At 36.9% G+C, this 16,338-nt stretch overlaps 1 protein-coding gene and 1 long non-coding RNA gene across 2 annotated transcripts in view; both read right to left on the reverse strand.

The window, feature by feature from the left end:
• The window catches only part of LOC118765367, a 12,730-nt gene extending 6,287 nt beyond the window's left edge, over window positions 1-6,443 (reverse strand). Inside the window, exons 1-2 of the long non-coding RNA XR_005001205.1 lie at window positions 6,293-6,443; window positions 4,276-4,280 (exon numbers count right to left, since the gene is read on the reverse strand). This is a non-coding gene — a long non-coding RNA (uncharacterized LOC118765367). The remainder of the gene's footprint in view (window positions 1-4,275; window positions 4,281-6,292) is intronic.
• Window positions 6,444-7,632: 1,189 nt separating this feature from the next.
• LOC115219294 (neuronal acetylcholine receptor subunit alpha-5-like) overlaps window positions 7,633-16,338 on the reverse strand; it is a 35,652-nt gene continuing 26,946 nt past the window's right edge. Inside the window, exon 6 of the mRNA XM_029789459.2 lies at window positions 7,633-8,252. Coding sequence (XP_029645319.2) covers window positions 7,842-8,252 — 411 coding nt within the window. The 3' untranslated portion in view covers window positions 7,633-7,841. The remainder of the gene's footprint in view (window positions 8,253-16,338) is intronic.

The following is a 16,338-nucleotide window of genomic DNA, read 5'->3' on the forward strand; positions in this document are numbered from 1 at the left end:
GATTATCTTCTTAAAGCAATCAAAACTGGTTGCTGCATAGTTTAAAATGAAAATGCTGACTTACTTTTTTTCTTGATGAAATTCTCAAAGCATTCTCTTCTTTTAATTTTATGTATGTATGTATGTATGTATGTATGTATGTATGTATGTATGTATGTATGTATGTATGTATGTATGTATGTATGTATGTATGTACGTATGTATGTACGTACGTATGTATGTACGTATATGTATGTATGTATGTACTTATGTATGTATGTATGCATTTATGTATGTATGTATGTATGTATGTATGTATGTATGTATGTATGTATGCATGTATGCATGCGTGTGTGTATGTATGTATGTATGTATGCATGCATGTGTGTATGTATTTATGTATGTATTTGTGTGGAAGGAAAGAGTGTTTGTGTGCTGTGCATGTATGTAAGTATGTATGCATACTGGCACTTGTGCCGGTGGCACATGAAAAAACATTCGAGCGAAGTCGTCAGTGCTGCTGGACTGGCTCCTATCCAGGTGGCATGTAAAAAACACCATTTGAGCATGGCCATTGCCAGTACCATGTAACTGGCCCTCGTGCCAGTGGCACGTAAAAGCACCCACTACACTCTCGGAGTGGTTGGCGTTAGGAAGGGCGTCCAGCTGTAGAAACTCTGCCAGATTAGATTGGAGCCTGGTGCAGCCATCTGGTTTGCCAGTACTCAGTAAAATCATCTGACCCATGCTAGCATAGAAAGTGGATGTTAAACGATGATGATGATGATGATGATGTTTATGTGTGCAAGTTTGTGGGTTTGTATGAATGCGTTTGTATTGTCGCTCATCTTCATGTTCAGTGATTCTAAACAAAAAGCTGATAGAAACAGTGTTGTTTATCTCTACTTTCGTTTTGCATAATTTCAAACAAAATGATTATTACACAGCCTATCAAATAACAAGTGGCTACGACATTAACTATTTACAAGCTTTCACAGTGAGATAGACTAGGGAGATTAGTAGATTGCTTGGAGATAGTTTGGAGCTGATGTTAAGAAGAACATCAAGCTGTAGAAAACACTGGCTCGGTACAAGGTCTATGTTCACTTGTGGAATAACAATGTTACCAATTGTTTCATTCCGGGAAATTCACAATTTTCAAGCCTTATCCAAGATGGAAATGGATTACCAACATTCTTGAGCGAAATACTTGAAAATTGTGAATTTTTTTTACAAGAAACCATTGGTAGTATTGTTAATCCACAAAGAAAGTATATATTTATCCATCAAGTGGTGTTAAGCACCCATTCTGCCTGTTTGTCACTATAGTGCATGCTTGTGTGTGTGTGTGTGTTTGTGTGTATGCGTGTGCGTGTGTATGTGTATTTGCGTATATAGTATGTAGTTAGCGTGGCTTAGTGGTTAGAGCATTCGGCTCATGATTGTAAGATTGTGAGTTCAATTCCCAGTGACGTGTGTGTCCTTGAGTAAGACACTTTATTTCACGTTGCTCTAGTCCACTCAGCTGGCAAAAATGAGTTGTACCAGTATTTCCAAAAGGGCCGGCCTTGTCAGACTCTATGTCACACTAAATCTCTCTGAGAATTACATTAGGGGTACACGTGTCTGTGGATTGCTCAGTCACTTGCACATTAATTTCACGGGCAGGCTGTTCCGTTGATCATATCAGCTGGGACCCTAATCGTTGTAACCGATGGACTGCTCCTACAGGGTTATAATCCAAGGTGGGTCCTTATGATGTACATCTGCATATTCCAGTACTCCAAAATTGTAAGTAAATGGTTTAAGTGTGTATTTCTCTGGCTGAATAATTTCTACTAGGAGATATCTTACACATTTTTCTTTCTTTTACAGTTTTATAGCTCATATTAGCAAATGAAATGCTTGTAATGGCGAATAAATAATACCCAAAATTTTTCCAATTTCCTGTTTTGACACACACACACACACATACACACACACACACACACATACACACAGTCAAACCATGTTAACAGTATTAAGTTACTACTTAAGAAGTAGAAAAATATTTTATAATGTTTATGAATAACAACTTTAATTCATTATCGTAGTCATTTATCATACAGTTTGTATACACAATAAAACATCTGCGATAAATGTAAACAGTACATATATAATTCAGAGTGTCTATAAACTATTGGCTGTATGTAAAACTTAGTATATTTCTGTCTCAAACATCATGGGCATAGTAGACATACTAAATTATAGAATATTAGTATAGTATAAGCTATAATTAGAGTATATATTAGTTTAGGATTATTAGGTTATTTTAAGATTATAGTCTACAAGTATGGCATATAGGTCGTACAAGTTTACAATATACATGTTGCGTGCAGTATTTAAGGGAGTACATGCAGCAAGTGTTGCAGAGGGTACATATTATGTATGGATTACATATGTAAATAAAGTAAATAATGTTTCATTCATATATTTTATATGTAGTGTATAATGTAATTATGATGTGTAGAATACATGTAATTTATGGAGTGCATGTAACATGCAGTTTATGTAGAATGCTGGGTACTCTTTTACTCTTTTACTTGTTTCAGTCATTTGATTGTGGCCATGCTGGAGCACCGCTTTTAGTCGAGCAAATCGACCCCAGGACTTATTCTTTGTAAGCCTAGTACTTATTCTATCGGTCTCTTTTGCCAAACCGCTAAGTTATGGGGACATAAACACACCAGCACCGGTTGTCAAGCGATATTGGGGGTACAAACACAGACACACAAAAATACACACACACACACACTCATGTATATATATACATATATACGATAGGCTTCTTTCAGTTTCCATCTACCAAATCCACTCACAAGGCTTTGGTCAGCCCGAGGCTATAGTAGAAGATACTTGACCAAGGTGCCACGCAGTGGGACTGAACCCGGAACCATGTGGTTCATAAGCAAGTTACTTACCACACAGCCACGCCTATGCCTATATAAAACATATTAAAGCATAAAACATATTAAAATATTGTATACATGTACAATATATGTAGAGCCCAAGATATATCGGCTGTGATACATAACATACTGTTACTCAGTTGGTTACAACGATGAGTATTCCAATTGATATCATCAATAGAATAGCCTGCTTGTGAAATTAATGTGCAAATGGCTGAGCACTCCACAGACATGAGTACCCATAACCCTTTTGATACCAACCCAGTTGAAACCGGCTTGGGTTCTCAGTACAAATGTCTTGTTCTCATAAGTTTTGAATTAAAATCTTCCACCAAACGTTCGTCACAATTTATGTTCCTAACACTAGCTTAATGATAACTAAGTTATTTTATTAAATTCTTTGTTATATTCAAAAATAATTGAAAGAAACACAGAGCATCTCAAAATAAATACAGTAAAGAAAGGGTTTAAGTAGTTCTAAAGGAGATTCAGTGTGACACAGAATGTGACAGGGTTGGCCCTTTTGAAATACAGGTACAACTCATTTTTACCAACTGAGTGAACTGGAACAACATGAAATAGAACGTGGGTTCAGGTAGCCTTCAACATTTTCTATTCAAAAAGGGCAAGCAACATTGCAAAAAATGATTACAATACTTTTTAAGTATAAATTACTACTCACACATATATACATATGTGCCTACATACATACATATATACTTACATACATACATATGAAGTATGAAGCTATTTCTTGAGTCATATAGGGCCAGTGCCAGTTTCCCGGTTTCTCTGGTGTATATATATTCCCTCCTGGATGAAACACTTGTTCATCACAAGAATACACAGTTTTACCAGCTAAGTGGACAGGAGCAATGTGAAATGAAGTGTTTTCTCAAGAACACAATGTGTCACTCAGTTGAAGTATCAAAACCACAATTTCATGGTCATAGTCTGACACCCTAACCACTGACCTACACACACAGAGAAACATAGCACAAAATTAAGGTTTTTGCATAATTGAGAATAATTTACTAGTAAACTATGTAACACTAGTGCCTGGTCGATGACAGAGCTGCCTGATTGGCACTTGGGCCTGTGGAATGTTAAAAGCACCATCTGAATGTGATTGCTGCCAGAGCCGCTTGTTGACTCCCGTGCCAGTTGCACATAAAAAGGACCATTTGAGCGTGATTGTTGCCAACATTGCCTTACTGGCATATGTGCTGGTGGCATGTGAAAAAACAACATTTAAGCGTGGTCGTTGCCAGTGCCGCTGGACTGGCTTCCATGCAGGAAGCATGTAAAAAACACCTTTTGAGCGTGTTCGTTGCCAGAACCACCTGACTGGCCCTCATGCCGGTGGCATGTAAAAGCACCCACTACACTCTCGGAGTGGTTGGCATAAGTGAATGGAAACTTTGCCAGATCAGATTGGAGCCCACAAAGGGTTAAACATTAGAGGGAGCAAACAAGGACAGACAAAGGGATTAGGTCGATTACATCGACCCCAGTGCATAACTGGTACTTAAGTTATCGACCCTGAAAGGATGAAAGGCAAAGTCGACCGCGGCGGAATTTGAACTCAGAACGTAACGGCAGATGAAATACCTATTTCTTCACTACCCACAAGGGGCTAAACACAGAGGGGACAGACAAGGACAGACAAACGGATCAAGTCGATTATATTGACTCCAGTGCGTAACTGGTACTTAATTTATCGACCCCGAAAGGATGAAAGGCAAAGTCGACCTCGGCGGGATTTGAACTCAGAACCTAACGGCAGACGAAATACGGCTACGCATTTCACCCGACGTGCTAACGATTCTGCCAGCTCACCGGCTCAGCTTCTTGCCTTCTGTCATTCTCTGATACCAAGAATGCATCAAGCATTTTATGAAAACCTTTCTCCAAAATCTGAGGCTACAGTAGAAGTTATCCCTAATGTGTTACACAGTGAGATTGACCTTGGAACTATATGGTTGCACAGTGAATTTCTTAACCATATGGTTATGACACTATGCTATAAAAGATTAATGAGAGGCAAATGTGAAGTGATTAGAGTGTATGTATGTATGTATGTATGTATGTATGTATGTATGTATGTACGCTTTGTTTGGATATCTTTCTAGGGGAAGGAAAATTCTGATGTAACACCAGCAATTTTGAGTATGCATGTATGTATATCTTGAATTCTTATTTTTCCTCCTTATACTTTTGTATCAATCATTGATATTTCAAATGTTTAATCTCAATGTCACTCATATTGTCTGTATCCAATTTATATGATAAGCAAGACATTTTAACCCATGAAATCAAAAAATCAAATGGAAATTGTAGTTGTGATACCTGTGCCAGTGGCATGTAAAAAACACCATCCAAACATGGCCGATGCCAGTGCCACCTTGACTGGCTTCCGTGCTGGTGGCATGTAAAAAGCATAGACCAATCGTGGCCATTGCCAGCCTCCCCTGGCACCTGTGCTGGTAGCATGTAAAAAGCATCCACTACACTCATGGAGTGGTTGGCATTATGAAGGGCATCCAGCTGTAGAAACACTGCCAGATCAGACCAGAGCCTGGTGCAGCCTCCTGGCTTCTCAGACCCCGGTCAAACTGTCCAACCCATGCTAGCATGGAAAACAGACGTTAAACGATGATGATGATGATGATGATGATGATGAAGAAGGAGAGCCAGTGAGTATGATTTTCATTGGCACTCCCAGTTTAGTTGAGGTTATGTTATTGAAGTTTTGTTTGTTGAAGCCTGTAAAGCAAACTCAAACTGGAACTAAATTTCAGAGGATTTTAGATCTGAGAATAAACATTTGGGTGAAGCATTTGGCGGAGTGTTTTGAAGGGGGGGGGGGTAAGACATAGTAAAAGGGGACAAGAGAAATATATATGGATGAATTTCCAGTATAGCAGATGTAGGAAGGCCACCAGTAATTAACCTCATTTATATACTAAATTTTTTACACACACACACATTAAGCAAAGTGTACAATATTATATTGGGTCATCCCATAAATAATACGTTTTTTTTTTCAACTGCATAAAAGAAAAGCCAGAGGGGGACAGGATAAACTACTTGCATCAACTTGCTATAAAAGCAGGTAGTAATTTTACTTTGTCCTTATTCTTAGTGCAAGTTTGGTTTAACAGTTATTTTTTTCAAAGCTATAATGTAAGTGACAAAGGAGCATATTCAGCATATTTTGCTTTATGAGTTCAGTAAAGTCAACAACACAATGGAAAGTGCAAGGAATATTAATGCAGTATATGGGGATCGGACAATAAGGGTAAAGCAGTGTCAACAGTGGTTTCAGAAATTCCTAGTCAGAAACTCCAGATTAGAAGACAAACCTTATACTGGAAGATCTGTTGAGCTCAAAGAGGATGTCCTGCAATCCCTGGTGGAACAAAATTCCATTCATAACTGTTGAGGAACTAGCAGAGAAGCTTGGATTTGGTCATTCAACCAGTCATTCAAGTCAGTGCTAGAAGAAAAACGACCATCTTTGGTTTCAAAATAAACAGTATTCTTCCATCAGGATAATGCTGGTCCACATACAGCAAGGATGACATTCCAAAGGCTGGAGCAGTTTGAATGGGAAACAATTCTTCACCCAACATATTTGCCAGACATTGCCCCATCTGACTATCACCTATTCCACGGTCTTCAAAATCATTTGGATGGAAAAAATATGAATTCTGTAGATGAGATCAGAACAGTATTGGAGGAATATTTTTCGTCATGGACCAGTGAGTTTTGGAAGAGGGGCCTTGCAATTCTACTGGATAGATGGAAGAGCATTGTAGAAAATAAAGGAGAGTATATATTAGATTAAAAAAGAACTTTGTTTATCTTTATTTTAAAAAATAAAAGAAATATTAAAAAAAAAACGCATTATTTATGGGATGACCCAATGAATACATTTCAACTGATCTTACCCAACAGTTTTGCACAGAGTATTAGATAACTGAATATTAGATAAGAGCACATTTAAATAACACCATGTACTCTTCAGAGATATTTTGATTAATATATCCACTCTATTGACAAATATACGAGTGCATATTGATTTCTGATTTATGAATTCATAGATGACTATATATATGTATGTGTATGTGTATATATATATATACCGTAAATCCTTGAGTATAGTCCACCCTTGAGTATAATACGCAGGGGATTTTTGGAGGCTGTACCTCTGAAAAACCTTAACCCTGTGTATAATATGCACCCCTTCTCTAACTTGAGTCAAGGAGGTCTATATAACGTCCTTGGTTTGTAAAAATGTATACGGTAACGTACTTTATTATTATTGTATATATAGCATAATGCAAACGTGCAGCTTTTTTGTGCATTTTGTTTGCAGAAAATAAAGAAATAACAGTAATAACATTTATTAAATGTTGCTTACTGCAAGTTATGGATGATTCTTTTATGACTTCATTGCTTTCAAGCTTAGCTTAAGGTATTTTCGTGCCCAACAATACAAAATGCGTCTGAATAAACATTGCCGGACAGCAAATAGAGACTTGAACATTGCTTAGAAAATGATTTTCATTTTTAACCTCGTGTATAATATGCACAAGGGATTTTGACCTTTAAATTTTGGGAAAAAATGCGGATTATACTCGAGAACTTATGGTGTATATATATATATACTTATATACAATTATGTATGTAAGTAAGTATGTATGTATATAAATAAAAATTATAAAAGACATTGATACTGTTAACTGTGCAAAGAAATAAAGTTTTAAATAAACAATAGTGCAAAGGTTTAATAAATGGCAGGTAGGATGACTAATATCCATCAATAATTGTCTCCACACTTGACATTATATGAAACGTGATTTTAGATGAAAATTCTTGGCAAATGTATACATATTTTTTTTTCTGTATTTATTTGATGTAAGCCAACAGAAAATAAGCAATGAGCGAACCACCAAATAGGAACAAATAACAAACAAAAAACAAACAATTGAGCACCATTGCTAACCGTTTCCACTCATCTAATACTTTTTTCTCTGATTCTGCTTCATTGAGTTTCTTTGTATAGTCACTGGCAATTCTTCTGATATTAGCAATATCAGCTTCTATTTGTTGGTAATCTGATCTCGGATGACTTTCTGGTAAGTCATCTTCACAGAGGTGTTCTTTGTCAACTTCTCCTTGGTTCTGTATTTTTGGTAGTGAACAATAATTATTGATGCTGAGCTGGAAGCTGTTCTCTTCTGCAATCAAATATTGTGATCTGCTCTTTTTCACCATGTCCTTCAAACAAAGTATTGGTGCAAAGAAATCAAACATAATCTGTGAAATAGAAACAGAAGTATAGAAATACTTTAGAAAGAAATTAGATTAGTGAGGCTTTGTATTTGATTGTTACAAATATATTGCATTAAGGAATTATAGGTTACAATAATGGATTCCCAATACATAAAATAAATGTTGGCATTGTATATATACAACTGATAAATACAGAAGACAAAAGTAATTAAATAAATAAATCTATTGGTAAAGGTAAGTAGTAAAAAAAAAAACATTTAAAACAAACTGTTGACATGACAGACACACTGCAGTGTTGTAATTTGTTAGCTAATGTAATAAATTGGGAAGGACACATTTTTTTTTTTTGAAAATATTCTAGATATAGTAAGTACAATACAGTAAATGATAAAGGAAAGAAAGTGTATTTATGGATTCTGCAAAGAAGGGTAGAGTGATGAGAGTGAATAACTCATCCACTTATGATTCAAGTAAGCCTCTGTGAGTATTTGAAATAAGCAAATCATTATAAAATAATATCCTAATGCTTTGAAAAGAAAGAACATATTGGACAAGGGTAGTTTGCTTAACAAAAATATACAAATAAATAAATGAAACAAAGAACAAAACAAAACAGGAATGATATGGCTAGAGCACTTTTGATTATATATCTGGTTTATCATAGCTGACCTGGCACTAACATTAATATCATTTCATCTTATCAAAACCATATGCAAAACCATATAAGAAAACAGGCTGGTTCAATATATTTGAATCATACCGTAAATCCTTGAGTATAATCCGCATTATTTTCTCAAAATTTAAAGGTCAAAATCCCTAGTGCGTACTATATACAAGGTTAAAATTGAAAAATATTTTCTATGCAATGTTTGAGTCTCGATTTGCTGTCCTGCAATGTTTATTCAGACACTTTTTGTGATGTCGGGCGCGAAAATACCTTAAGCTAAGCCTGAAAGCAATGAAGTCATAAAAGAATCATCCATAACTTGCAGTAAGCAACATTTATTAAATGTTATTGCTGTTATTTCTTTATTTTCTGCAAACAAAATGCACAAAAAAAGCTACACGTTTGCATTATGTTATATATACAATAATAATAAAGGACATTACCATATACATTTTTACAAACCAAGCATGTTATATAGACCGCCTTGAATCAAGTTAGAGAAGGGGTGCGTATTATATGCAATGTTTAGGTTTTTCAGAGGTACAGCCTCCTAAAAATCCCTGTGTATTATACTCAAGGGCAGGCTATACTCGAGGATTTACAATATATAGATATATTATGAACCTTAAATATGCTTTCATATTTTAGATCTTCAACAACTTTACTGCATATTGAGTAAGACCAGTTCCCTGATGAAACCAGAGTTCTATTTTTCTTACAAACATCTTGGTCTTTGCTAAAGGTAAACATTTACTTTGGAAGCCTCAAGTTTTGGTTTTGCTTCTGTCATGAATGTCTACTCAGATTTCACCATAGATTCAACTATATGAACTTGCTCATCACCATATAAGAATTCCCATGAACCATAAGTCATAAAATTCTCTGTGATGGCTTGTAAAACTATAATGAGTTGAAGGGGACTGAGGACTTCATGTTAAATTCATTGTTGAAATCATCGTTGAGTTTCATTTTACTTTCTGCACCTTTGTACATAAATTGTACAGCTCTCACAAGTCATTTAACTACATCTCGTTCCTTTGGTAACCACCAGAATACAGAGCATGGAACCTAAGTAAAAGCCTTCTTCAAGTCAACAAATGCCAGAGATAATGATTTACTCTTAGCTGAGTATTTCTCCTCCAGTTGTCTTACTTGGAAGATGCATCTGTTGTACTTCTGGGCATGTAGCTGAACTGGTTTACATTTATTCAACTCTATCCTGGATCAATTGTGCTTTGACTCTCTCAATGAGGTTCAGAGCCTGGTACAACAATCTGAGGCTTCAATAATCTCTCTTTTAGGTATCTTCATTCCTTTGAAGTAATTTAAATGAGATCTGACAAATGAAGTGAGTTCATGGCTCACAGGACGGCCTGCTGTGCTAACTTTGGATCATAGGGCAACCTGCTGTGTTTGAGGAGACCTATTGAGTCAAGTACATCAACATCAAAATAAAAATCAAATGGATATTGTAGTTGTGATACCTGTTCCAGTGGCACATTGGGTCTCACAGAGGCAATAACGAAAGACCGAGACCTCTGAGATATACTGTGACTGCCAAGACCCGACAAACGAAGTGAGTTCATGGCTCGCAGGGCGGCCTGCTGTGCTAACCTTGGATTGAAGGGTGACCTGCCATGCTTGAGTAGACCTATTGAGTCAAGTACATCAACATCAAATGGATATTGTAGTTGTGATACCCGTGCCCATGTCATGTAAAAAGCACCCACTACACTCACAGAGTGGTTGGCGTTAGGAAGGGCATCCAGCTGTAGAAATACTGCCAGATCAGACTGGAGCCTGGTGCAGCCTCCTGGCTTCCCAGACCCCAGTTGAACCGTCCAACCCTTGCTAGCATGGAAAGCGGATGTTAAACGATGATGATGATGATGATGATGATGACTGCAATGCTAGTCATTAGGTATGACCCTGTGCCCTTCCCAAGCTATAGACCCCAGTTTCCTAGATTCTGTGGCATATACATATTCCTTTCCTTTCTGAATGGGATACAGTCTGTTGCAGGATTACTCATTTTTGCCAGCTGGCTGAACTGGAGCAACATGAAATGTTTTGCTCATGAACACAATGCATCACTTTGTCCAGGAATCGAAACAACAACCTTATATTCATGAGTGCAACACCTTAACCACATTGCCACGTGCTTCAATTTGGGTATGATACTTTCCTGTATTACCATATTTTAATGTGCATAAGGAACCCTTTTTTGTCAAAAATTAAGTTAAAAAATATGGGAGAGTCTTATACATGGATAGTATTATAATCCCTTACAAAACTTTTTTTTCCAAATTTTAAGCACCCCAAATTAGGAGGTTCCCTATATATGAGGGTTCCTTATACACATTAAAATATGGTAATTTATTAATTCTCAAAATAATTATCATGTATCCAACCTCACTAGATATTTTGTGCATCTCAGAAACTGCCTCTGATAAACCTGAAGCTTTCTCTACCTTCATATCTTTAATCTTTAATCTGCCGCTTATACTTAGGTGCTGGAGAGGTTGTGTGGTCAAGAAGCTTGCTTCTCAACCATATGATCTTGGGTTCAGTCCCACTGCATGGCACCTTGAGCAAGTGTCATCTACTATAACCTTGAGTGGAGGCACATGGCCTAGTGGTTAGAGCAGCGGACTCACAGTCGAGGGATCGTAGGTTCAAATCTCAGACTGGGTGATGTGTGTGTTTATGAGCGAAATACCTAAGCTCCACGTGGCTCTGACAGAAGGTAATGGCGAACTTCTGACTCTTTCGTCACGACTTTCTCTCACTCTTTCCTCCTGCATCTTGGAGCTCACCTGCGACGGACCGGCATCCCATCCAGGTAGGGAACCTATATGCCAAGGAAACCGGGAAACTCGCCCTTATGAGCCAGGCATGGCTTGAGAAGGAACAAACAACAAAACAACAACTATTACCTTGAGCTGACCAAATCCTTATGAGTAGGATTGGTAAACTGGAACTGAAAGACCCCCCCCCACACACAAACACACACGCACGCATGCGCACACAGACACACATTTATGTATGTGTGTGTGTTTGTGCATATGTTTGTCTAGACATCACATAATGGCTTTAAATGAACATCATTGTCATACAAGTGAGGTAGTTTGTTTCCAGCCTTCCATGAAAAATATGTCTGGCCCATGGAGAAATATTACCTTGCTTGGAAACAGGAGAAAGTTGTGACAGGTAGGGCATCTGGCCATAGAAACTCCACCTCAACAAATTACATGTGGTCCATATGAGCATGGAAAAGTGAATGTTAAATGATGATGATGAAAATGATAATTGTGTGGATGAGGGTGATATAGTCGAAATTGATTACAAGTTAGCTATTTAGTTTCAATCAGTGTTACCATAGTTATAAGAAAAAAATATTTATCTATAACCAGATCACCTCCCCCACCCCACCCCGCAAAAGAAAAAATTCAAAACGTAGGCGTAGGTGTGACTGTGTGGTAAGTAGCTTGCTTACGAACCACATGGTTCCGGGTTCAGTCCCACTGCGTGGCACTTTGGGCAAATGTCTTCTACTATAGCCTTGGGCCGACCAAAGCCTTGTTAGTGGATTTGGTAGACGGAAACTAAAAGAAGCCCGTCGTATATATATGTATATATATATGTATGTGTGTGTATATGTTTGTGTGTCTGTGTTTGTCCCCCCAACATCGCTTGACAACCGATGCTGGTGTGTTTACGTCCCCGTAACTTAGCGGTTCGGCAAAAGAGAGCGATAGAATAAGTACTTGGCTTACAAAGATTAACTCGACTAAAGGTGGTACTCCAGCATGGCCACAGTCAAATGACTGAAACAAGTGAAAGAGTAAAGAGAGTAAAGAGTCCTTCCATATTTCTTAAAGATAGACCGTTATAACATGCTATTTCTAGCATGGTGATTTCACTACCGGTTGGTGGGGGGGAAAAACCTCTGTAGGGCCTCTTTTCCTTTGCTGTCCTAAATGCATTGCTTTACTGATGAGTTGATGTGTACTTGAATACTGTACACAAGTAACTCTGAAGAAATATATGTATGTGTGTGTGAGCTGTTATGCATCTGTGAATCTCCCAGTTATAAATCAACGTAAATTCCTATTAGTAGTGTATCCTTAAAGGGAGGTAACTCCCTAACATGGGATGCAACTCAGACATTTGAAAAATAAAGATCGATAAACTGAATCGTACCATAAGTGTTGTATTGTGTGGAGAGAGGGTTGTGTCGATATAATTAACCCTTTGGAGATAATATCCTAAGATGGCCACATTACAAGGAGTGAAACTACAAGGGAAAAAGGACAAGGAAAAAGTTATTACTATGTCCTAGGTCAACTCCGATCCTTATATTACTCTTTTACTTGTTTCAGTCATTTGACTGTGGCCATACAGGAGCAACGCCTTTAGTTGAGCAAATCGATCCCCAGGACTTATTCTTTGTGAGCCTAGTACTTATTCTATCGGTCTCTTTCGCCGAACCGCCAAGTTACGGGGACGTAAACACGTCAACATCGGTTGTCAAGCGATGTTAGGGGGGCCGACACAGACACATAAACATACACACACACACACACACACACACACACACACATATATATATATATACATATACATATATACATATATATAAATATATATATATATATATATATACGTATATACGACGGGCTTCTTTCAGTTTCCGCCTACCAAATCCACTCACAAGGCTATAGTAGAAGACACTTCCCCAAGGTGCCATGCAGTGGGACTGAACCCAGGACCCTGTGGCTGGTAAGCAAGCTACTTACCACACAGCCACTCCTACGCCTATGATCAAAACTTATGATCAAAAGCATGTCTTATTGAGAGCATATAAGAAAAATTCATTTGCTAATTTATCATGCTTTGTTTCTACTTGTTTGTTTGAAGCAAGGGAAACTTGGTTGCTATTTCTTATAGAAAATGTAAATAATCTATTTTTCATTTCATAGTGATTGTGAAGTTAAAGTGATGTAGAGTCATTTATTCAGCTGTTGCTATGTTCTGAGTTCAAATTCTGCCAAAATCAACTTTGCCTTTCATCCTTTCAGGTTGAATAAATTAAATACCAGTTGAGTACTGGGGTCGATGTGATCGACTGTGCCCCTTCTCACAAAATCCAGGCCATGTGGCTTTAGTAGAAACGATTATTATTATTATTATTATTGTTATTATTATTATTTATTATTATTATTATTATTATTACTATTATTAAGGTGTCAAGCTGGCAGAATAGTTAGCACGCCCGGACAAAATACTTAGCGGTATTTCGCTCGTCGCTACATTCTGAGTTGAAGCCCTCTGAGGTCGACTTTACCTTTCGTTCTTTTGGGGTCGATAAAATAAGTACCCTTTTTCTATCATTCTTAGGGCACCTATGACAACAGGTATTGTTTTAGCCTTGAGATTCCATATTTTGCCAATTTCTATTTCAAGACCTTTATACTTGCTCAGTTCTTGGTAGGTCTTAACAAATACATTTATGTCAATTGGGACAGTCATATCAATGAGGAGGCATGGTTTTCTGGTTTAGTTTGACTCTCGGGAAAATGAAAAGTCTTTTACATTTTATTATTATTATTATGTTTGAATTTTGCTTAGTGTTTATACAAGTTGATACCAAGTCTCATCTAAAAATATCAAGGGAGAACAAGTTAGAACTTCAAGTCAGTATAATGATGAAGGTGGTTGATAACTGCCATGGATTTTGGATTTTTACAAAAAATTGTTCTAGAGAATGTCTGTCAAAAAATAAGGAATTGAAAAGTTTGTTTTAAAAGTAAAGATGATAGAATGGTCTTAAGATGGCAGTAAAAGGTATTTGCTATTATGTACATTTAAAAGTACACACACATACATGCATGCGTGAACACACCACACACACACACACACACACACACATCTATGGCAGTTGTTTTCCAGTTCCTACCTGCTAAATCCCCTTACTACCTGGTGTTGTAATAGAAGTCACCTGCTGAAGTTACCATGTGGTGGGACTGAACCTGAGAATGTGTGGTTGGGAAGCAAGCTTCTTGACACACAGCCACACCTGTTCCAATACATAAATATGTGTATGTGTGTGTGTGTACGCGTGTGTGTGTGTGTGTTGACATTCATGCATAATTTTAAAGTCAAAAAAGTTAACTAATGAACCTGATATGAGATAACTGAATAAATAAAATAAATAAATAAATAAATAACTAAATAAATATTGATTTACAGACTAATTGAAACCTACTTTGCATGCAGCTTACAAGAAGAAAATTATGAAATGTGTTATTTTAGTCAATCAAATACAATATAAGAATTGTTTTGACATTTCAGCAGAAGTAAACCGTTCAGACAATTTACTGATGATAATGGAAACTCTCTCTCTCTCTCTCTCTCTCTCTCTCTTCTCTCTCTCTCTCTCTATCTTTCTCTCTCTCTCTCACACACACACACACATACACACACACACACACACACACACTCAAATATATTACATATACATAAATGTATAATACACACACACACATATACATATATATGTATTACTTATATATATATATAATATATATACATCCGTACACACATACATTCATACAGACAAACATATATTCATAGATATATGTGTGTGTATGTGTGCATATATAATATATATATATATATGTGTGTGTGTGTGTGTGTGTGTGTGTGTGTTTGTACATACATACATACATACATATGTATGTACATATATATGTGTGTGTGTGTGTGTCTGTGTGTAGCAATTATTTTTGTAAATTATAGCATATAATTGTCACACCTAGATGTCCTCCAGCAACATATTCTGGTAATTACCAGCTTAACAAACAAGAAAGTTGAGAGAAAACATTGAAATATCTTAGCTCATAGACGTCCAAGTTTCAGTTCAAAATGGTGGTTTTCTTCAGTTCTGGATCAGCCAAAATCAAGCAGACATATGGCCATCTTGTCTTTTTCTACAGCCCGAACAATAATGTTTGGGGTATTTTTTAAGATGGTCAGATATAGTTTCAAGGAGATTTGGTTGCTGTTTCTAACAGTTTGAGCTACCATATAAAGGCACCTTTGTGGTGTTAAGTTGAGAAGAGGTTTTTCTTGAATATGATTTATATTTATAAATATAATTAAATATAGATATATAGTGGTAAGCAAGGCTTTGTGGTAAGAAGCAGGCTGCTCAACCACATGGTTTTTGGGTTCAATTCCACTGCATGGTACCTTGAACAAGTGTCTTCTACTATGGCTTCTCTCTCTATTTTTCTCTCTCTCTCTCAACATTATAATTTAATGTTTGAGAGGAGCTGGTAATCTAGAAGACTATACCAAGTTTCACTGTCTGTTTTGGCATAGTTTTCATGGCTGGATGCCCTTCCCAATGATACTGTTACTTGCATATTTTTGAAGCAT

This window comes from Octopus sinensis, linkage group LG1 (genome assembly GCF_006345805.1).
Source record: "Octopus sinensis linkage group LG1, ASM634580v1, whole genome shotgun sequence".
NCBI lineage: Eukaryota > Metazoa > Mollusca > Cephalopoda > Octopoda > Octopodidae > Octopus > Octopus sinensis.